The sequence below is a fragment of the Caloenas nicobarica genome, chromosome 2, assembly GCF_036013445.1.
Source record: "Caloenas nicobarica isolate bCalNic1 chromosome 2, bCalNic1.hap1, whole genome shotgun sequence".
NCBI lineage: Eukaryota > Metazoa > Chordata > Aves > Columbiformes > Columbidae > Caloenas > Caloenas nicobarica.
Genome location: NC_088246.1, coordinates 51,284,839 through 51,308,723, shown reverse-complemented (window position 1 = coordinate 51,308,723; position 23,885 = coordinate 51,284,839). Strand labels below are relative to the sequence as shown.

Sequence of the window (23,885 nt, the reverse complement as noted above, 5' to 3'; positions counted from 1 at the left end):
ATGGAATTATAACCCCCTAATTCTGCTCGTTATCATCCTGACTTAGCATTAACATCATTAACATCAGTTTTTGTTTGGAAAAAAACCCCACTTTCTAGTATTTTTCATGATGCTATGGTTTAGGGAATTGTGAATGTGTACATTTTTACAACTTGTGATTTTAACACATACATGAACAAGATTGGTTAAGCAGTATGGTCAGGAGGTACTGTTTGTAAACATATGTTTTATTTTTTTTTAAATCTTGCCAAATTGAGATACAAAACACTTTTCATTCACATGCATATTTGCCAGAATTTGCAGGCTTGTTTAACTTTTTCGGCACATAGCCATTTTGTTTATTAACACTTTATTACAACAAAAGGTTTATAATATAGTGTGTCCTGGTTTTGTTAAAAACAAGTTTAGTGAATTTCCCTGTCAGCTAAAGTCTTCTTACTAACTGCAGTTTTCCTGAAAGTTAGGTACATGTTTTGGTAGACATAGCAATGGAATGCAAGGTCATTGATAATGATGCATCCCGCCAGATGTGCAAGCAGGAGGTGAACTGAAAAATTGACCAACTAAAGTATTCCATCCCATTCACGTCATACTTCATATAAAAGTGGGAGATCATGAGGATCTCGTCCCTTTTTCCTTATGGCCGACATTGGGAGAGGACCTTGCGAGTTGTCCCTGCGAACTGAGGCCCAGTGACAGACTGAATCCAGCTCCGGTTGGCTGCAGAGTCCAGTCCAGGACTTCGGGTGCCGGCCCTACACCTGCCGGAGCCGTTGCCGGGACTTTCAAGATTGGTTTTGTATATTTTATATTATTTTCTCTATTTCTATTAGTAGCATTAGTAAAACATTTTTAATTTTTCCAACTCTCTTCTCTCTGTCCTTCTTTTCCTCTCAATCACCTGTCCTTGGTGGGAAGGGGGGAGAGGGAGGGGTTAAAGGGGAAGAGGGGGGAGAGGAGGTTAACGATACATCTGCCACGGTTTTATTGTCACCCCGCAATCAAACCACAACATAGTGTTACAAAGGTATGCAGTCCCCATAGAGCACATGCAAGGCATTTTCTTCACCAACAATGTTTGCTATAGGAGGAGACAAAAATGTTGTGCCATTTTCCATCTTCTCTCCCGCCACGAGGAAAAGCTGATTTGTTCGTGTAGCTTTAAAACAAATCTGGATCAGAGCAGTTTATTGCTTTCTTAATGACACACAATTAACTGGTGGTGAACTACACATTCAAGTTGACCGCTTTCATGTTGTGAAACTCTCTGAGATCCCCCAACTGCAGCTGAATCTGACTGCTAGTTGTCTTCTTCTTTACCGTGATCCTTTTGGGGCAAACACCTTCTCAGACAGTTTTGTCTCAGATCCACACACACCGTGAGCTCTCACATTTCTGTCTTAACAGCTGGTGTGATTCAAGCTATTTGCCAAGAGCGAGTCACAAGAGTACCACCACATCTCAGTTGTGTTACAATCTTCAGTGATTTCCAACTTTTGGTGTTACATAGCAATATTTAGACACTGATCTGAAAATACTTTTTCCTGATCTCCTGAGAAATAGAGGAGCTTGAAGCAAGAGGGAAGATGGGGAAGAAAGACTATAGATCATATGGGATCGTCTTTGGTGGGATCAAAACCAACAAGCCTAGCTGTAAGATTGTACAGGTACCCCAAAATCAAACAATCGTTATTTGATTGTTATCTGATGAGCAAGAGATGTTGAAGGTAAAATACAAAGGAATGGAAAGAATCAAAACTATGGAAAGGTGGACTTGAACAGCATCATTAGGAGAGTCTGTGGCTGAAAATCAATCAGCTGAAAACTTCTAATTTGTCAAACGATTAAAATATTATTCCACTGACTCTAAATGAAAACAATGTGACATTATGCAGATGGCAAGAAGATAAAGATAAATTAGCCCTTGCTGTCTTTTTGTTATAGCAGTCAGAGATATATACACTTCGGTTTTTGGGTTTGGCTTTTTTGCGATAGGTGTAAAACAGCTGAGCTGTGAGAACCTGAATGTATTTCACAGAATTATTTTGCTGAATTTTTGCTCTTTTTAAGTGGATTCAATTCTGTCTTCAGAGATAGCAACACATAGTGCCTCACTGAGATATAATAAGCTTTTTAGCCGCACCAGGTTTATTAGCTTTTTCCATCCCTCCAATCCAAGCAGTAACATTTTAATTTCTTCTACTAGTACAGGATACTAAATTTATAGAATTGATTTGAAGGTAAAGATACTGTGAGCAATTAGTTATAAACTTCAGAATTGCACAAAATCAACATAGGCAAAAAAAAGCCATTGTTACCTTGGAGACCTAAAATATTAGACTTTTTAAGAGAAGACAACTGCTGTCTGAATCATCTAAGTAGAATTATCGTCATTGCTATTTTTTTTAATTGAACAATTCTGTAAATAAAAATACATGCTTTGATTGAACTTACAATGTTCCTTGCAGTAACAATGTGCAATTTTTGTTGTTAGAGACATTTTCACGATGTGGGAAAGAGAACAAAACTCTTTCCTTCTGCAATGATACCATCTCAAATAGGTCATTTTGAGAAAATCTTTTAAGAAATACATATTTATTGCTGGCTTGTTTTTAAAGAGTTGTTTAATTGTTCAGTTCACTCAGGAAGTTACACTTGTCTCTACAGTGAACAGATCTACTCAGGAGGAGCAATAGCTTCCCTTCTTTATATGAGAGCTTGTGGGGAATAAACAAGAAATATATGTGGAAAATTATATACCTCATTACACTTCAAAAACCTGTACCTTATTCCATAGAAAGTTGTTTTTCTATTTATACATATTTTGCAAATTCTCTTGTGTTTCCTCCTGGTGTCTTTGACTTCACAAACATTGATGTACAAACAATAAGACAGAAGAGCCCATGCCCTTTCCTCCCTCTCCTCCTCGTGCATCTGCAAGTCACTCGAAATCCCAGAGGTAACACTCCAGTTATGCAGCTGAGACACTGCAGGCGATTCACCCCGTTATTTTGGGGAACAGGTGTGCAGAGCCCTGTGCGAGGGTGTTGCACTGTTTCCAGGGCTTGACTTGCTGAGGAAGGGTTTTGCCATGCCTGTCCAGCACCGTGTTCTGCCAGGTCCAGGTCCATGCACGCCACAGGAGGTTGATGCTAGCAGCAAGACAACCTGCTGCGGAGTATGCCCACCGTTTGCTTGAAGAGACGGCTTCCACTCAGCACGAACGACAGCAGGTCCAGGCAGCTGAGGGCAGTCAGACTCAAAAAAACTTCATTGTAGCTTTCTAACTGTTCATGGTCATTCACATGCTGTATGTAGTAGGCCCTGAAGAGGTGGTAGGGAAGGAAGCAAACTATGATGACGCAGATGAAAATCAAGTTTTTCACCTGGGCCCAGAACTCTTGGTGTGACCAGAGGGAGGCGTAAAGTTTTCTCGCCACTTTTACCAGGATGAAAATCTGCAGGCCCAAGAGGGCACAAGTAATGCAGGCAACAACTACAATTATGATGTAGTTCAGGGCTTTCACGCCCTCCTGCTGTAGCTCTTTGTGGAACTTAAAGCATGTTGTATCATTGTATGAGCCTGAGCGTCCATACTCAAAGTAAAAGACTGGCACCACAAAGACCATGACAAAGACCCACACGGCAGCACTTGCTGCAATGGCGTGCAGCTTCCTGTAAAACTCCACTTTGTCCTTCCATTGAAAGAAGATGAGCCACCGGATCACCAGCGTGATGACATAGAATAGGAATGTCAGGTGCATGTGGATGTGCACCATTGCACTCACCATTTTGCACAATGGCATCTTGAAGACCCACTTCTTGTTGACATAGTAGTGCAGGCGGAAGGGCACCGTGAATAGGAGGAGGCTGTGCACAACAACCAGGTTAATGATGGCTGTAGTGGTCACGGACAGAGAGTTCATCTTGACCAGAGCAAACGACATTGTGATGGACCCAATCCCACCTCCAGCAAAGGCGACAGAGTAGACAGTAATGAGTATGGCACTCACGGTGCTGGTGTGAGTGAAGGCAGAGGAGGAGTCAGTGCTGTTCCTATTCTCTTCAGTCATGTTCCTGAAATCTTCCTTGTAAGTATTCTAGAAATGGAAGAATACATAAAGACTAAGATAAGGTAGGAAGGAGAGGGCCCACCTGAAAAGCCAGCAGAGCTTTCCACCTGGCTCTCGCTCAAGCGATAATCCTGGAATTTCACAGCTGGCACAAGCTGTAACCAGTAGTTTTATGCTAACACCCTCCAGCCTAGAGAAAAAGGGCTGAGAAGATTGGGCAGAGAAACCGCTCTAGTCCTTAAGACATTGCTAGCCATACCCTTAAAAACAAGCATGACCTAGTAACATGTGGGAAGAAGAGATCCTTAGAGAAATGACATAATTGTGGTTTTGAGCTCTCTGTGTTATTAGTTCTCTCTTCTGAGCATCTCATGCTTTTGCAGTGAAGATCAGAGACATTATTTGAGTTTTGTAACTCATTCATCAGTTTGTTTGTTTGGAACATAAATCTGCTATTCCCAGAGCTAGATAATAACCATATGTTGCTCTATCAAAGCTACGAATTTTGTTTGTGACCAAGGGCTGAGTTTTGCACACATTACAGTCAACTCCTCCTTCTCCACGGACAGTTTATCTGAGTAAGGGATTAAACACCATGGATACCCAGGCTCCATGGAGATCCTGCTCAGATCCTGCCAGACTGAGTAGCGTGGGCAATGTTGTCCTCATGCTCAGGGACATTTCACTCCTAATATGTGGTAACAGGGTGTTACAAAATGAGCTGTTAGAAAACGTTAGGAGAGGGTGTCCTGGGTTAGTACAAACAAGCCTGCTGGCCCAAGCTGAAGCTGGATGGAAGTTAATAGAAAGTTTAATAAGTATGCTATACATTTAAAAAATATTACTGTTTCAAAGAGAGATTATGATCCTTATAATTCTAAATATAAATTCTGGTAGGATTTTTAAGCACTACATGATCATGTGGGAGAGGAAGAGTTCAGGTAAGTGGTTATTGTAAAGCATATTTGCAACTGTGAAGGTATCAAGAGGATGTCCACACTACAGTCACACAAAAGAAGTAGGGAAAATTGGACAGTGCTGGAATCTGTACTGCCCCAGTTATACTGCTACTGTTATCTGAACTATAATTTAAAATTGACTCTGGAACGTCATCCATTTCACCAGTGACTCTCACAACACAAGAAGGGGGTTTCTTCTGGGTGAGATTTTTCAGTTTTTCTTTTAATACTGCAATATCATTAACTTCACAAAGTAATTTCTCTGTCTCTTTGTATGAGTGGTGTTTCAACTTATTTTCATTTTTAGGTGGCACATACTGCCAGCAGCTGGGAGGGGAAAAAGTTCTTTAGCAAATCTCCCTTTTGTGGAAAAGAGGAAATACCTATAACAGTTTTTATAAATGGGTTTTGCTCACAGTGGGAATATCCATGATGCATCTCAGGTATTTTTTGTTGTTTCTTAGCAATACTTCTAAGCATTGATCCCTACAGTAATCAAGATGTGTTTATACATTGAAAAAATTCAGTTATTCTCTAGCTAACCCAAGGAATCTAAGACTCAAGATATTTTATAATAATCATACATATAACTGCTGTATCTCAAGCTGATGTGTTGGTTGTTGGCACTTGCTGATCTTTTCTGTTTGAAACTACTTTTCAGAGTTACATGGACAACTAATTCCAGTGCATTATGAGAAGTAAAATGGGTTGCAATGAAAGAGCTTTTTCTCAAAGGCACTGCTGACTGACACACTGCAGCTCCTGCATCAGAAACCATGCAAGTTCCTTCTAGTTCTCTTCTTGTTTCTGAGACGTTGCGTTTCAGCCTCACATCCGTGCAAGCCAGAAGGGATTAGCAATAGCTGTTCATCAGTTTCTCAAAGTTGTTAAACTTCAATTTGAAAAGATGTCTCTAAGAAGTGGCATTATCACACTCTTTTAATTTAAAATGCATGTTTAAAGTTTAAAAAGTGTCACAGCCCTAAAGGCAACAAGCTGGAAGTGCAGGTTGGTGTGAGCAGCCCCAGCAGCAAAGCTGCACTTGGAGAGAAAGGATCCCTCATGGTCACCCTTTGGAGCCCAGCACTGAAACTTGAACAGAAGGCAGTAAGGAACAGATAAACAGAAGGCAGATAACTGATATTTTCCTCAGACATTCCTACTAAGGGGACAGCAGGAGACCTATATCTGTCTACAAATAAGCAACTGAGACACTGAAATGCAGGTTTCTGCAGAATTTTGCAGTCATCACTAAATCCCTTCATTGTAAGATTCTATAGGAAATCTCATTTTCATTAAAGAAAAAAGAAAAAGAAAAAAGCTACTGGCAGCTATGATATGAGATTATCAGCTTCCCAATACTACAGGCATCCCACTGACATACCATTGCATGATGAATACAGAGTATAGCTTGACAAGGGATATGTTTCAAAGAGAAAAAGCTGCTTTCTGGTGAAATGAGGTTTCCTATTGTATTGATGTTCACATAGCCATAACCTGCTGGCCTGAAATACAACTAAGAAGTTCTTTGGCCAGAATTTAACAGGAGGCATAGGGAAGGAGAATGAATGCAGGTCTTACGAGAGACTAGTTAATTATATGACGTAAGGCTACATATTGAACCTATGAGAACCTATTGAGATAGTTACTTTCTCTTTATCCCAGTCATACTTGTGGCTCCTCACTGAACTGCCTCCATCAGCACTGTGCTCCTGTTTGGTTCTTAGATTAACAGCTTTGTATTCGGCAGTGGTAAAATGTATGTTGCTAGTTTGCACCTGATTTAGCGATCCAGATCAGCTTGTCACAGGCTTGTTTCCTTCATTGCTTACTATTTTCCCAATCAGGTTCATCAGCAGTTACCATTATGTTACATCAACATTATATCAACTTATTAAAAAACCTACAGAAAACTAATTTGTCAAAAACTATGACACTTCTACAATCTCTGCCAAACAATAAGCTCTACTTTCAGTATAACAAGTGTTTGCAAAATTTATCCCCCCCATACATCTGCTGAGGGACTGGCAGGCTTCACACATTTTCATGAGTTCCAACAGTTGGGTTCAGCAGAAGAAGTATGTGCAGCCTGCATACACCCAACTGAGAAGTTTTATTTTAATTTGAAGGGGGGGAAAAAGTTTAATTAAAATGAAAAATTTCTATTTTTGACAGACTTAATGTCATGGTATAACAGTAGCCAGCAATTAAGCACCATACAGCCACTCACTCACTGCCCGCTCCCCCGCTCCGGTGGGATGGGAGAGAGAATCAGAAGAGTAAGAGTGAGAAAACCCGTGGGTTGAGATAAAGAAAGTTTAACAGGTGAAACAAAAGCTACGCACACAAGTAGAGCAAAACAAGGGATTCATTCACTACTTCCCATGGGCAGGCAGGTGCTCAGTCATCCCCAGGAAAGCCGGGCTCTGTCAAACGTCACCATTACTTGGGACAACAAATGCCATCACTCCAAACATCACTCTCTTCCTTCTTCTTCCCCCAAAATATATACTGAGCATGACATAATATGGTATGGGATAACCCTTTGGCCAGTTTGAATCAGTTATCCTAGCTGTGTCCCCTCCCAGCTTCTTGTGTGCCTGCAACCTTGTTGCTGAAAAGTCCTTGACTTGGTATAAACACTGCTTGGCAACAGCCAAAACATCAGTGTATTATCAATATTCTTCTCATACTAAATCAAAACCACAGCACCACACCAGCTACTAGGAAGAAAATTAACTCTATCTCAGCCAAGATCAGACACTTAATAAAAAGGAAAAATGAGTGTTTGTCAGAACTGACAGTTCTACATTGAACTAGACTAGGTTGGAGGCAGTGGAAAATACAAATATTATTTAACAGAAGTCTGCTTAAAATGTGCCGTTGTTTCACAAATACCCTCATTTAGTCTCAGAGATGCTTTATGTTGAGAGCATTGTAATAGCTTTTCTATTTGCTCTAATTCCATGCTGTGTTATGGTAATTTAGGCTATGCCGCTAGAATAATTGGAGAATTCTCTTCATTTCAAAAGAACCACACACACCTGAAATTTGAAATATAAACATCTGCTTAAAGGAAAACATTGCAAATTAAAAATATGAAATATCGTGTCTGTGTCTCCATTTAGATATTGACTTTTTTTCAAAAAACTTTTAGTGATTCCTCTAACTCATTCACTAGCTCATTGACTCATGTCTTGCAGGTTGCGTCATTATTATACTGACACCTTTCAGTTTAAATCCAGTCTATTGAAGAACAAATAGGATGGAAAAACATGTTGAGTTAGTCTTCTTTTGTTTGTATCTTATCAAAGAGAAGAAACTTACCTCTCTGGTCTTTACAGAGGTTGGATGATATCAAACACACACACAAAGATGGATGAAAACGAAGTAAATTGCCTCTCAGGTTTAGGAGGCAGTGCAGAACTACAGGATAGCAATATGAAAAAGGATGAAGCAATGTTTTCCTGTGCTAGGAAGTTACAAATAACGATGACGAAAACAGTCATGCAGAAAAGTTTTAAAATCTGATAAAATAAAACAACTAGACAATTGGATACTTCTTTTTCCTCTAAAGTTTAAAACATTGTTTTAAAAGCATTGCTAACTGTTCAAGAGGATGGGACCAGACTGTTTTCAGTGGTGCCCAATGATAGGATGGGAGGCAACGGGCACAGACTGAAGCACAGGAGGCTCCATCTAAATGTGAGGAGAAACTTCTTTACTTTGACAGTGCCAGAGCACTGGAACAGGCTGCCCAGAGAGGTTGTGGAGTCTCCTTTTCTGGAGACATTCAAAACCCAGCTGGATTACACATTCCTGTGCGATCTGCTCTGGGTGAACCTGCTTTAGCAGGTGGGTTGGACCAGATGATCTCCAGAGATCCCTTCCAACCCCAGCCCTTCTGTGATTCTGCCATTAATTCTGTGCATACTTACAGGTTATCTCCACTCTGCAAGTATTGTTAACATGCCCCTTCATTTCGTGTAAGTTCTAAGAACAAAAAGCAAAACACCTGATATTTTAATGAGTCATTGCCTTACTTCCTTCTATGAGCTTATGAAGAAACAACAACCATGAGCCTCAGCTATGTGATGGCAGGGTTGCCCATAAGCACACAACCTCAGGAAGATTTTTAGTTGCATTCCCAGTGAGGAGTTCATGGGGAGAAGAAATACCCCCTTGACTGGTATGTTACTATCCCCCACCAGTCATCTGATGTACTGTCAGAACAGCTCGTTGGTGAATGTAACACAGGATCTCCTAATTAGCAGCTATTTTTTAGCCATTAGGAGGTATTCAAAGCCTCCCACTTCTGAAGTTACATTCTTGTACTGCCTAAAATGACCAAGTAAGAGACGGGCAAAATATGGTTTTTTGTCATGGACTAAGTATGGGTTTGGATATGGTTATACGATATAGACATCAAAGTGTAAGGGATGAAATGAAGCTCACGCTAAAGCCCAGCACCATGTCTCAGCCCTGCTTTCTGCCAGGATAGTAGCTCAGCATCTGGATCTTGGGACTCTGAGCTATTGCTATACCTGTACGACACTAGCAAAATGAAACTGGAAAATTTTATCAAAAAAACATTAGCCATGTCAGTATCAAAGGTTCATCAGTGGCGATGGATCTATGTGGTGTGTGTGGTAAAAGATGTCTTACTGCAGGACTGTGTCTCTGTGAGGAGTCTGCAAGGTTGATTTTGCCCTCCTGCAGGCTTAATTAATTTCTGTCAGAACACACAGTTATGTTTGAGTATAATAGCTTTGAAAGCAAGAGTGTAAACATTCAACGTTTACATAGAATCTTACATAAGAACGTTTTAACTGACTACATCCTGTTGCTTCATGTTTGGCTAAAAACACACAAGGCATGAGCTGTTCTGTGGTACTCTACACCAGACTGATATGTGACGGAGACCCTCTTTTTTCATTTTGCAATTTTAACAATTGTTAACACCTAAAGAGCTGTTCAGATAATATTAAAAAGTGATCACCATAATAATTCTTACCTCTTACCTAGTACTTTTCTGCAGTTGATTTCAAAGCTCTGTTAAAAGACATACATATCCTTCTCCCCATGCTACAGCTGAAAAGCTGAAACCTCTGTGGCAAAGACACATAAAAAGCTAAGATATCCTTAAATCAAGTCCTGACACCAAGCTGAGAGGAGTGGCTGACACACCAGAAGGCTGTGCTGCCATCCAATGAGACCTGGACAGGCTGGAGAGTTGGGCAGGGAAAAATTGAATGAAATATAACAAGGGAAAATGTAGAGTCTTACATCTGGGCAGGAACAACCCCAGGTTCCAGTATAGGTTGGGGAATGACCTGTTAGAGAGCAGTGTAGGGGAAAGGGACCTGGGGGTCCTGGTGGACAGCAGGATGACCATGAGCCAGCACTGTGTCCCTGCGGCCAAGAAGGCCAATGGCATCCTGGGGTGTATTAGCGGGGGGTGGTTAGTAGGTCAAGAGAGGTTCTCCTTCCCCTCTACTCTGCCCTGGTGAGACCTCATCTGGAATATTGTGTCCAGTTCTGGGCCCCTCAGTTCAAGCAGGACAGGGAGCTGCTTGAGAGAGTCCAGCGTAGGGCAACAAAGATGATGAAGGGATTGGAGCATCTCCCTTATGAGGAAAGGCTGAGGGAGCTGGGTCTCTTTAGCTTGGAGAAGAGGAGACTGAGGGGTGACTTCATTAATGTTTATAAATGTATAAAGGGTGAGTGTCAGGAGGATGGAGCCAGGCTCTTCTCGGTGACAACCAACAGTAAGACAAGGGGCAATGGGTATAAACTGGAACACAGGAGGTTCCATTTAAATTTGAGAAGAAACTTCTCCTCAGTGAGAGTAACAGAGCACTGGAACAGGCTGCCCAGGGAGGTTGTGGAGTCTCCTTCTCTGGAGACATTCAAAACCCACCTGGACACTTTCCTGTGTAACCTCATCTGGGTGTTCCTGCTCCGGCGGGGGTATTGGACTAGATGATCTTTTGAGGTCCCTTCCAGTCCCTAACTTTCTGTGATTCTGTGATTCTGTACCTTCTCAAGTTAGTCACATTGTCTTGATTTCTTGTAGGTCTTGTTCTAGAATCAATACATCCCAATTAATAGTGGGAAGAAAGCCATAATATCTCAAAGACCTACAGGTAGTATGTGTGGGTTTGTTTGTTTTTATTACATGATATTGTTGATATATCAAATAAGTTAATACATATGTTAATATGTATAATATTGATATATATTGTTGATACATATAATAATATGCATAGCATATACATTATATAATATGGTTGACAAAGAACAATTTTGTTTTCCCAAGCAGTCATCACAAATGGGGATTGCCAGGCTGACTTCTTTCCCTATGTTTGCATTCTGCAAATCTTCAATCCTTGCACTGACCCAGGAATAGAACAAATATTGAAATGCCAGATTATGGTCTGGGACCAGCATTATCATTGTCTTTCTTTGTCTCTAAGCTGTAGTTAGTGCCAAGCTCTGGATAAGTATAGAAAGCTTAATACACGATTGCAATTCATTTTCCCTGTTAAACTGATGCAATTTTGCCCAAGGTTTGTCTAATCTCTGAGGTATGTTTATCTCAGTGTGATTCAAAGAATAGATTCCAGACTGGTACATTCAGATTTTCACCGGTAATGTACTGAACTGGTGGCAGAATGTGATTGTTTTAGAATATCACACATCAGTTGAATTTAAACATGGGTGCTACAAATAGACCTATTTTGTAAGTTTTGAGTAATTGTTAAAGGTCTTAGCAATACCTCAAAATCTAAAAGAAGTATGATAGTGCATTTGCATAGTACCATTATATCACCTAGTTTGAATTTGCATTATAGCAAGTTTCATGGACCAAGACTGTTTAATAATAGTTGAGAGTCTGGCCCAGATTTCAAGCACTACTTGTCCTGAGATCTGAGTAGCATCAAAGCTCCTTTCCTCTGGATTCCATGAAAGGTCCTTGAGAAATGAGAACCATGTCCTTTATGCTCTGGCATAATACATGCTGTCAGTGATTTTTCAGCTTTTCTGAAGTTGGAGATGTACACAGAATAACCATGGCAACCCAGATATTTTCTTTTTCTACATTTATTGTGCCAGGACTCAAGGATTTGGAGTGCTAATTCAGAAGTGGACCATACAGGGTGGTAGGAGGTATGCAGGTGTGGTGGTTGGGTCTTCTAGAAAACTACTCCTTTCCTTCACTTATGTAGGTGGCAGAAAGCAAAAAGATAAGATCCACCTAAACATCTTAAATTCACTGTGGGTAAGCTGACTCTTTTAGTTAGTTGAGGGTAAAGCTGAAAACACTGAGCTGATGTTGATAGCAGAGAATCAGGCCCCTAGAGGAGTCTCTAAACCTGCACTTGCTAAGACTGAGTTTTGAAATGTTCCCCAAAGTGTTAGGGACAGTTTCCTGAACTGATCATACTTCTGCCAGGCAGAAAACTCTATCAGAAGTAGCAAAATACTCCATAATTATATAATTTTATTTTACACGCGAAGAGTTAGACCCTGCTCCTCATTACATTCATGTAAGTATCAGGACCTGAATCATCAAAAAACTACTTCAATACTGGTTCTAGCCTTCTTTGTTCCCTGTATATATTCAGATCCATCATGCCAAATTCATTTATTTTAATAAATGTAAATGCATTATCCCATAGTTGTGTATTAGTCTTGCAGTAAACCATGAGCCTGATGCTCCTCTAGTGTGTAATTTTAATAGTCTCCAGCTCCAGTTTCACCAATGACACCTCTGATTGGCTCTGGTGTGACAGCAGATCAAGGCTCAGATTTTCCAGTTTTTGATTTGTGCCTGAATATAAAGCAGCCAGTCGCAACTATGGCATGAAGACGGGTTCCTCTGAAATGATCCTCCAAAATCCTGCAGTAGAGATATCAGGGGGCTGATCAGATTAAACATGATTCAGTTTCTTGACAATGGATCTGATATAATCTTCCCTTTCCTAAACTGGGGAAAATCCTATATTGCCGTGCATGTTTGACTGTGAAAGAGCTGGTTTTAGTAGATGTACCTGTGGACTGACCAACACCAAGGGTTGGTCACCTGTTCCTTAGGCCTTTTCTTAAGATGGGTCACAGCAGTGTCCCCAGGTAAGGGCAGTGTCTGCTTCCCATGTAAAAGGATGAGATACAGGGACAGTGTCATCTGCCACAGCCTGTGCTCCTTATGCAAAACCCAGATCTGCTCAGAGTCCCTCCCAGTGCCAACTGTAGACCTGGTCCTAGTATGTAAGACTGGCTGGATCAATTATTAATCGTAATTGTGAGAGGTTAATTGCAATTTATCAGTAAGCAAAAGATCAGCTGCTAATATGTATAGCTGAAAGGTAGTATGTAGTTAGAGTAACTTTTAGCTGCTACCAACAAAATTATATTTTTGACCCGTATTTCTAATGTGGCTTACTATTTCAAGCACCTGAATAGAAAGATATTAATTATCTCCAAAATGAAAAATGTTTGGTATCGATAACAGCCAAAAGCATTTTGGAGATAACAGGTTTATTAAAATGTCTCTATCTGGGTTCTGAAGCAGTCGTGATTTGCGGCTGTCACCCAGGCAGTGCAAGACATCCTATCAGTGAGAAATACTGCCTGTGACACATATGAAAGAACATTTTGGAAAAATATAGGGAGGAAAATGTGACTTGAAATTTCTTGTTTCATACACCTTTGCACAGCAGAGATACAAATTCAAGCTCCTCTGAAAAGTGGAAATACATTTGCAGGCCTCCTCGTAGTACCATTTTTTAATTTAGGGGGAAAAATACCCACTTTGCAAGTTATGATCCCTGGGCATTATCACTCAAAATAAATTTGCTTGAAAGTGCCTGAGGCAGAGTGGTGTGGAGAAAGACTGTTTCCTCTTCAGTCTATCTCATTACGTTTCCTTCTTTCGGAAGCAGCAAAATTGCACCTCATTCCACGTTGAAGTACAGCACATGAATAAAACCACCTCAAATTTCTATTCAGCTCTTACAGTAAGCCGTATTTTTAAATAGAGAAGTACTGCAAACAAAACAAAACCTAAATCCACGTCAAAATCTGCTGTGCTTCTTTAATATTCTGTAGGGGAGAGATCATAAATCTAGGAAACAACTGTTCTAACACTAATAATTTGCCCAGCTTCCCCATACCCACTTCTTTTTTTCTACTGGCGCTCTGTTTTGGCCTCAGTGTTTGTCACTGAGGACAGGAGAGACAATCAGAACCACATACAAAAGATATCTCTGCAGGCTTCAGTCTAAACAGACCTTTTGGAGAAGATGTCTTACACTTATTTTTAACAATTGCACATTTCCAGCAGCCTGTCACGAACTTTAATATTATCTTGTTCTGCAGGATTTTACTAGTTCACGTCTCTCTCATGCCAGTATGTTTTTCAGGAGATATGCCTTTCATCAGGAATCCAGCACAGCTATTCACTTGTTATTGGAGCTTGTTCTCACTGGGATAAAAAAATGGAGGGGGGAGCTGATTGACAAGGAGATACATTACTCCTGCCATAAGGATGACATTAGACTGCAGAGAATGAAGTAATATGTGATGTACCATGCCGATCCTATATGCATATATGCCTTTCTGAGAAGAAAAAACCCTTCCTTTCACCTGAAAAGACAGTGCTCGTCCTAAAATTTGTTTGAACTCTGTACTAGCCTCTCACTAATTGCCTGCTGAGGCAGGCAGCATGTTGTGAGGAACAACGTATTAAAAAAAAAAAAAAAAAGACAGCACAAGGCTATCGCTGCTCACCTTCAAAATGTTTGCTGCAATTGCTAATACTGTTTTGTTCTCAGATTGTTTATTTCATTTGATTTCTGACTGCAGAGCTAGTACAAATGCTATGATCATGTGAGTGGAAAAAATCGTTTTACTAATGATCACTTTCATGCTGAATATAGACACACAGATATTTATGAAATTTAGTATGCTAAAATGTGTCGCCTTTGTTGGCAGAGGAACAAATCTCCCTGCATTAGCCTAAGAGTGTCTGCCTAGGAGCAGTACAGAAAACAAAACTTAGTACCAGTACTGCTAGATAGATACTGAAGATGCTTTCCTACCTCAGCAAAAGCACAATGAAATACATGACTTTGCTACTACATTTGGGTTAGAAAGGATTTCAGGGTTCCTCCTACCTCTTTCAGAAGTGAAGAATTTACTGCAAAGGAATTGTTCCCCACTGCATTCATAAAATACATTGATTTGTAAAAGCCTTTCCTGATCAGCAAGCTAAAGACTGCATAATGGAATGAGGCACTGTATCCATGAGGGTGCTCTATTACATCAAATTGTTTGCACTGAAATGGCTTATTTTGCTGTTAAATCTGGAGGTTTCTGTTCTGAGCTAGCAATAAGCATTTGTGTTAAATTAAGGTCTTCAGTGCATTTGCCGAAGTGCAAAGCTAATTGTGTTAGGAATAAGCTCATTACCGATGCATTTTTTTAAGATACATTTTTGAGCTCATTACTGATAAATTTTTTAAGACTTTTGACAATTTGAAGTTCAGCTGAAATGCTTAAGACACAGCTAGAGAATCCAGCCAGGAGCAGCTACAGGAACACCGAGGGTAAGGGCTGCTGTTGTGGGCTGTGGGAGGGCCACCCACACCTGCCCTCTGTCCCACCATCCTCCTAACTTGATTTCCCTAAGCCTCTCTCTCCATTTTGGTCACACAGGTCTCCCCAGAAAATGTTTGGCCATGCTGGTTGTGACCACGTCTGATAGTTCTTGCCCAGATCTGCTTATTTGGTCTCGGACTGCCCTCTGCTGTGGTGTGGCACAGAGCACCGTGCTACTGGACTCCTGTTCTTGGTTGGTCTTTAAACCTCTCCATAAAAAATAGAATAGAAAACAATCAACTATCAGTTAGCTTCCCTGCCTAACTTCCTTCATTTCATTCAGGTTATTTGGTGTTCTGTACAGCTTTCCAATCACTGGAAAGTAAATGTGCCAAGTATTTTACATCATTATTCACTACAACTCTTACTAGCTCTTTTTAGCTGAAGACAAACTGACAGGACATTCCTGTATGATATTACGAGCCCTACAAGATAGATGTAAAAAAAAAAAAAAAATTCAGCCGGAGTCAGCGGAGTTTGGTGGAGAAAAGACCAAAATAGCACCAATATAAGTTGATACAACAGTGCATGGTGTAGGAGATACCTTGTGCAGAGATGCACTCTGATCCCAAAGCAAAATAGCTGCAGTAGGGCAGTGACATGCCCTTCAGCTTCTCCACAGGATTTGTCGACACTGGCCATAGCAACATGCCGCTGTAGCCCCATTGCTTCTGGTTCTCAAGTTAGCAAATTAAGCACCAATTTGAAACATCTTCATAGAAAAGACATCACCAAAATAGCTTTCCTGCTGATATCACTGGTGTTAAGAATTTGGGGATATAAAGAAAATAAAGCACACAGTTAATGTGCTCAGTTGTATTACTGAGAAGCATCAACCCACAAATGAGAGATTCCTGTTGCAAGCTTTATTTTCTCTCTGTACCATCAAATCAGGATCATCACTGAAAGTGATCCAATGATTTCTACAGCCCTCATGGTGAGAGAGCGCACCATTCACTGCTATGTATCACTAGCACAGTGAAAAGTACGGATAAAGCAATGCCTATCAAGTATCTACTCCAGAATTCCCCTTATGCCACTTGGTTTGGCTAAAATTCTTTTCCCCTTAATTTCACTTAAGAAAGATTTCACTCTGTTCACTGAGCTGACAATAAAATAATGAATTCTGTACCAGAAGCTATCTCCACTTAATGTTCAGATTCAGTTTCTCCTAGACAAGTTACTGGGCATCTGAGCTCATTCTGTTTCCCCACCTAAAATTATCCTTACTTGAACTTAATTTCAGCTGTGTACCTGAGATCTCTTCTAAGTTAGGAAGAAGTTGATTAATCTGGTGAGAGGTTCCAGCACTTTATTTCGTTATGCTTTTTTTTTTTTTAAGTATTTTCCCCCTGAATTTTTTCATTTCAGATTCAGAAACAGCCTGCACATGTTGTTTTAGGGGTAAAAGGGTAGAATTCATGCAGTCATTCTGTATGGTGTTGACAAAAGAAGATATGCATGTTACCATGTGAGTCTGAGGTATGCGTGCAATTCAGAATCCAATGCGATGAAGAAATACCTAAGCTAGCTTTACATAGGTAGTTGGTGATAAATCTGTGTTGGTATGACACTTTGTCTAGACAAATTTATCCCAGTTTTCCAGGATTAAAGGCTATAGTATTTTCAGCATTTCAGTTAGCTCCTCCAGAGCTAGTTTTGGTACCTCCGCATGACACTGCAGAAAGCCATGTGCACAGCCCAGTTTGTGGCTCCCGAGTCATAAAAACATCCAGGTCAGCAGGGGCTTCCAGAGATTTTACAGTCCAACCTCCTGCTGAAAGCAAGGCCTTAGACTGGGTTGTCCAGGGTTTCATCAAACTGAGTCTTGAATATTTCCAGCAAGGGAGATTCTGCCACTTCAAATTTTTCAGTGTCTGTCTCGAACTGAGGAGACCGAATCTGGACAAGAGAGTGCTCTGCCTCAACACCAACTTCCCATAGAAGATGAGGAACCTGTTTCTTTACTTCAAGATCCTCTGCAGCCCTAGCCTTGTTTTTCAAAGCAGCTACTCTTAGTTTCAGAATTAAGATTGTGATGAGTAACTGCACTTCCCAGAAACTCTTTAAGATAAGGATAAAGTTCTTCAGATGTTCCCTCTCTGGGATGGCTCTGGGGCTGAGAACCATGAACTAAGAACCACAACAAAGCTGCAAATGTGATGCAATCTGTCTGCCCAAGCTATTGCCTCTCTTACCTCTTACAGACATTCATAACAGCATATTTATTAAAAACAAACAAACAAATACAAGCAGCTTACCAAAATAAAATATTTGTTGCAAAAGTTTCTGCATTTGAGTAAGGAGAAGATGTGGTAAGAAACAATCTGGGGTAGCTGGTTAGTATAGTCACTTTATTCAATCTAGATTTGAAAGGTACTCAGATACTTTGTGAAGATCAGCTAGATGTTATGACTATGTCATTGTTACATGAACCTATACATAAGAGTAACAGAATTCCAACTATTTTATCCAGTTATTGGTATTGCTAGCTTTTTCACTTATAAAATGGTGATCAGAATCTTCTCAGACTCTAGTTGCTTCTCACAATGTACTTGAAAGGCTGGTTCCTCTACATGCCAAAATGAAGTGCAATCCTATAGCATATAATCATGCAACAAAGCGAAGCAAAATAGACATCACATATTCTACTGCCCTCAGCATCACTTTTGAATAATGTGTGACTTTTGCAACAATTCTCTTAGAAAGATGAGTTGCTGTTTGAATCATCATCTGAAGAAGGAGCAAGTACCCCTTTTTTGGGGTCAAACATAAACAGAATACTCAAAGGAGCAATGTCTTTCCATGGGGGCTAAGAACACCAAAGCGGTTTAAGCTCTCATGTAGCGAGATGCTCCTGGACAGCAGCAAGTGTATGGATAGTTATTGTGGAGCATCTGGTGCCCTTCAAACATGCAGCATAGTTTTTCCTGCTGTAAGTTGTTTGTGTGCTTCAACTGACAATACTGTCACAAAGGTGAAAACTGCAGTGGTGCAGCACAAAGTGGCAGGTGAAAAACCAATTCTGTTATTTTCTGTCTTCTCAGCAGGAGGGGCATGGAGCTGTGCGTTCACAACACGGGGAGAAAAAAGCTGCCACTGCTGCTACAGAGGTAAAAGTGACTCACCTGATACATGATCACCCGGCAAATTTACTGCATCCAAACAGAACACCACTGCGTATTTACCCCAATATTATACGCATACACCAGTCTGCATCTGGTGACATGGGTCTTTTTTGCTGGTGTACCTTCTGATCACTTGTCTCTGTCCTCCAGCCACAGCTCTATTTTGTCTGATTTAACTGTATTACTCAGTTCATGCTTTTCCCTGATCACTGAGAAAGACACTCAGCTGCTCTTCCTGGCTAATGAAGGGAAGCTCTGCAGCATCAATAAAATAAGAAAACCTGTCAGCCAGGATTCCTTTGTTGCCCTCCTAATGGCCTCCTGCACACGCTGAGCAACAGAAGAACAGGGATGTAAAATTCAGTATTGGAGCAGATAACCGGTGGCTAAGCCAGCTGTCCAAAGCCCCTCAAGAAGCGGACATTAAACCACGCACCAGCCATCCTCAATGAGCTGTACAAGTGTCTGAGAGCATCAGGGGAGGTGTCCAAAAACACTGAAGGCAGAGCTGGCAACCCTCTGACCATCAGGGGACTTGTGATCCTCAGCATCTGAGGTGACTTTGAAAAATTTACTCTTCATTAAAGTGTAAAGCCTATGAGAAAGGTAGTAGAAGCGCTATGGAAATTTCCTTCTTATTCTTTATTTAAAGATTGTGAAAACCAATAACACTACTCTTGTCTTCCTGGTTTACATTTCCTTTTGATAAATTAACTTTCAGAAAGGATTATGAAAGTGTGTGTACTATTGTAAAAGGAACCCAGGTGCCCTTCCTGCAATGCCGAGTCCCAAAATACACTTTCAACTATCTTCTACTTGCTTCCACAAATTTCACAAAATCTGACATTCAAAACTGCTGCAGTGGACTAAAAACCTAAAGCACTTTTAACTTCTATCCTATAACAATTCCTTCCAGCTTTTCCTTAACCTTACCTCCCACCGGGGACCGTTAACCTCCATCCAGATCTGCAGCCTTCTCATTTGAGTTTAATAGTATTTCCCTCTTCCTCTCCAAGGTGAGGGGTAAAATACTCCCTTCTGCACGTCCGCCTCCACTACCTTTGCTGAGTACCTGTGCAGCACTTACCCGCAGACTCTCCAGCGGCATCGCAGGAGTCTCGCCTCGCTTCGTATGGCTCCTCGACTTTGCAGAGAAGAGCTGCTGAGGAACTGCAACTGCAACTCAGCTCTGTTTGCTTCCTGAAATGTTTCCCATTGCCCAGAAACCATAAACAGCTGACAAAATTGTGGACTAGTCGTCATCATCTCACATATCGAGTCTCTTGATGTTGAAGTGTTTGGGGGTTTTATTTATTCTTGTTCTGTTCAATACATATTAAGAATTTCCAGTTACTGCAAAATGTATCTGCTCATAAGCAGCTACAGGTGCAAGAAGGAAAGAGGACTAAATGGACTGAAAGTCAAAAAGCACACGTGGGAGTATGCACTTATAGTCATGCATGTGGATATATAGATATAGGTATTTCTCTCCTGTGGTACAAAAGCAAATCAGCCTCTCAGTGGCATTTTCTCGGTTGCTCTGATAACACCTGAGAGGTGAATATATTGAACCGACAGTCGCTGCAGGCTCTTTTCTCATGATGCAATGGTAAAATATATGCAGCAATCCTGAAGCAGGGCAGCCTGAAAGGCTGAATACTTTCTGGCACTCCTGAAATGCTTCTATCTCGTTATCAAACAGTGGAGTCTTCCAAAGAGATGATAGTACCCGCTCTGCATGTGCTTTTTGTACACTACAGTCTTTTTATAAATGAAAAGTATTGACTCAGTCTTTTTATAAATGAGGAGGATAAAGCATGTGAAACGAAGAAAGTTTTGGCAGGGATTTGCTATGAGATTATAATGATCCTCTTCATTATACACTGTTGGCTATATTCTTAATCGTATTCGATTTATATATCTGCTGACAGAAATCTGGCAGAGCAGTAGAGGTACACGCAAAGGTTCTACTGTTGCTTTACCCCCTTCGATTTCCAGACATTGCTTTCTATCAGTGGCACAGCAGAATAGCTGCAAATCCTGGCCATGCAAGAAGTAGAGGGACAAACTCATTTCTCCTAAAAAACCCGAAGATACATTCCCAGGAGTTTTAGCATGAATAATAAAAGTGTACAGGATTAGGACGTTCTCTGTCTTCCAAATTAAGGGGATATGCTTGGGGACTTTTAAATCGAAAAGCTCATTAAATCTTCTACCCTATCCCTATATTAAGATTCTACAAGATAAAAAGCAATAGTTGGAGAAAATAGAAAACTATCCCTAGCAATGTCTAACTGCTCTTTTTAGGGTTTAATAAGGAAACTATTGCTCCAATTACTGGCTGAACTAAGAAAATATTCTTTTAAGATTTCAGTGATCTGCGGTTTAAATCTTACAACCAGTTCAATGTAAAAAGGGCAGAGTAAAACCTTTCATCGAATAAGTGCAGCAATGTTTTCCACTACACTCAAATGCAAAAATTAAAAACTGTGTTGAATTTATCTCACCTGTGTAACAATCTGATAGTTCTATGTTACATGTTATGAAGGTAAGGCATGAAAGAGTTCAAATGGTTTCTTCAAAATCACTTAGCAAGTCTGCTACTGAATCAGAATTAGACCACTTTTCTCCTAATTCTGTGTCTTATGCTTTAACCTGTAGTCTGTATTTTGCCTTTCAGTAACAGTAAGGAAGGTTTCCAAAACTAAACTTTTCACATTAACCTGTGAAATCCAGTGCCCTCATTGTTGCCTCAAGCCAAAAGCAGTTTTTAAGGAGTTGCGCATCCTCAGCACTTATATATCCCTGAGACTTTGCTTTTTAGAGGAGTAAAGTTTGCACTTACCCTGGGAATGTAACTTTACCCATGGCTCTTAAAGACTGATCTACTTACAGAGTCCTAGGGTAATATAAGATATGGACTTTTGGAGGTCATCTGTTTAATTCTGTTACTCAAAGCAGGGTCAGCATATGTCAGGTTGCTCAGTGCCTGGTCCAGAGGAGTCTGAATATCTCCAAGGGTGGAGATCCCATCATCTATGGGCCCTTGTTTCAATGATTGACCACCCTCATAGTGAAAATATTTTTGTCCTAATATCTGACTGGAATTACTCATGCTGCAGCTTATATCCATTGCCTCTTGTTCTGTGTACCTCTGAGAAGCATCCATCTCCATCTTTTTCTACAGCTTCTCATGAGGCAGCTGATGAGAGTGATAAGACTCACCTGTGTTTTTGGTAATGCAGCCCAGTATGTAGCTGGTCTTGCCTGCCAGGCCTTGTGTTCAACCTCTCTACCAGGTACCTCATGGTCCTTTTCTGAAAACCTGTTTTCTAGACAAGCAGTGCCCAGCCCACACTGTTTCATGGGTTTATTCTCTCCCAGATAAAGGGCTTTCCATTTGCTTTTGCTGACTATCATGATGTTCCTGTCAGCCTATTTTTCCAGCTTGTCAATGTCCCCCTGAATGCCCTTGATCCCTGCCCTTGAGTGTACCAGCCATCTGCCCTAATTTGGCATCATCCTCAAATTGGTTGAGGGTGCACTCCATGCCCACAGCCAGGTCATTAATACAGACGTTAAACAGTATTGACCTCAATATCAGATGAGAAATGCTGCTGATGACCGGTCCCCAGTTAAAATTCATACCATAGATACTAACCCCTTGAGCTTAATTAGCCATCCAATTTTCCACTTAACTTGCTGTCATCCATCCAAGCCTTATCTCACCAATTTAGCTATAAAGATACTATTGAAAATTGTGTCAAAGGCCTTGCTAAAGTATTCAACATCCACTGCTCCCCCCTCATTCACAGAGCCCGGCATAACATCGTAGAAGGCAATCAGCCTGGTCAGGAAGGATTTGCCCTCAGTCAGTCTTTTCTGACTCTTCCAAATCCCCACATCTTTTACAAGCCTGTATACAATTTCCAGAAAGATTTGCCCCTTAACGAATTCCCACAGCCTTCCAGAGATGATTGAGAGTATCCTTGTAACAGGAACAGCAGCTCTGAGCAACTCTGGATGAACATCAGGTCCCATGGACTGGGCGCTGTGGGACACGGGCTGTGAGCAGTTGATGGCGTTAGTGGCCACTGGTGAAGGTGTAGACAAAGCTGGCATCAGGCATGGAACCTCCCCGCCATGCTCACTGTTTGCATCACAAGGGCTGGCAGCCCTGTTGCAGCATCTCCTGTGGCTGGATGTCTGCTGGTGCTTCTGCCATGGTATAACATTGCTCAGGTAAGCAGTAAAAAATATAGCAGTAAGTCAACAACTGTTGCTCATCTGTTTGATTTTGGAAATATTTTGTCCTGATGGCTTGACCATGTCCATTGATAAATCACACCAGAAACCCAACAGCCTTCAACTGCCTCCTTAATATTTACAAGGTAAAACTGCCTGATTCATCCTATTACTTCCAGAGAAAAGCAACGAAACTGCAAAAAGTTTCAGACTAACTACAGAACCATGAAGAGAGAGAAAAAAGTTTAGGCAAATATGTAGCCAATACAGCATTTAACTTTCATGGCTTTTCTCTCCTATTTGCTGTCTCGTTCTTTTCTTTCGTGTGCAAATAGAGTCTTACAATGCAGCAAGGTGAGGATTAAGGATAAATGGAGAAAAATGGTACAGGAAGAGGGTGTGGTGGCAGGTGTGAAGACAAGTTCATTGTCACCAGAAGAACTGATGACACCTCCTGACTGTGTCTGTCTTTCATTCTCTTTCTCCCTCCTTCCTAATATTTTTCTTATTCTTTCAGGTGAGAAGTATTTTAATCTTTTTCATCTGGACAGTAGCAATCTTTGAATGGTCAAAAGCATATGAACATGATAACTTATTCTCCCAATTCCTAGACGGCTGTAGAAAGTTATTATGATCAGAACATCAGAGCTTGGCAGTTGCCCCTTAAGTTATTATGGCCTTTCTCTAGCATTCAGAAGCTATATATTAATGGACTAGAAGTTCAACTAAACATCTGTTCTATGTGCTACGTCACACTACAGGTTGCAAACCCCTTTCATCCTCCTATAATAAATGTTTGATGCATTGTGAAGAAGAAA

At 40.7% G+C, this 23,885-nt stretch overlaps 1 protein-coding gene across 1 annotated transcript; it reads right to left on the bottom strand.

The window, feature by feature from the left end:
- Positions 1–3,152: 3,152 nt before the first annotated feature.
- Positions 3,153–19,930, bottom strand: LOC135984993 (probable G-protein coupled receptor 141). Its single transcript, XM_065627916.1, has 3 exons — positions 19,910–19,930; positions 4,181–4,228; positions 3,153–4,100 (listed from the first exon to the last, which is right to left on the bottom strand). Exons 1-3 carry the CDS (start codon positions 19,928–19,930, stop codon positions 3,153–3,155), a joined length of 1,017 nt encoding a protein of 338 aa, XP_065483988.1.
- Positions 19,931–23,885: the final 3,955 nt, after the last annotated feature.

Excerpts from the sequence above, each read along its gene's own strand:
- LOC135984993 (XM_065627916.1), bottom strand. The coding sequence starts at position 19,930 with ATGCCGCTGGAGAGTCTGCGG. Across the intron at positions 4,229-19,909 it reads TGCCGCTGGAGAGTCTGCGG|CTTGTGCCAGCTGTGAAATT; the intron begins GTAAGTGCTGCA and ends TACTGGTTACAG. Across the intron at positions 4,101-4,180 it reads ATCGCTTGAGCGAGAGCCAG|AATACTTACAAGGAAGATTT; the intron begins GTGGAAAGCTCT and ends TTCCATTTCTAG.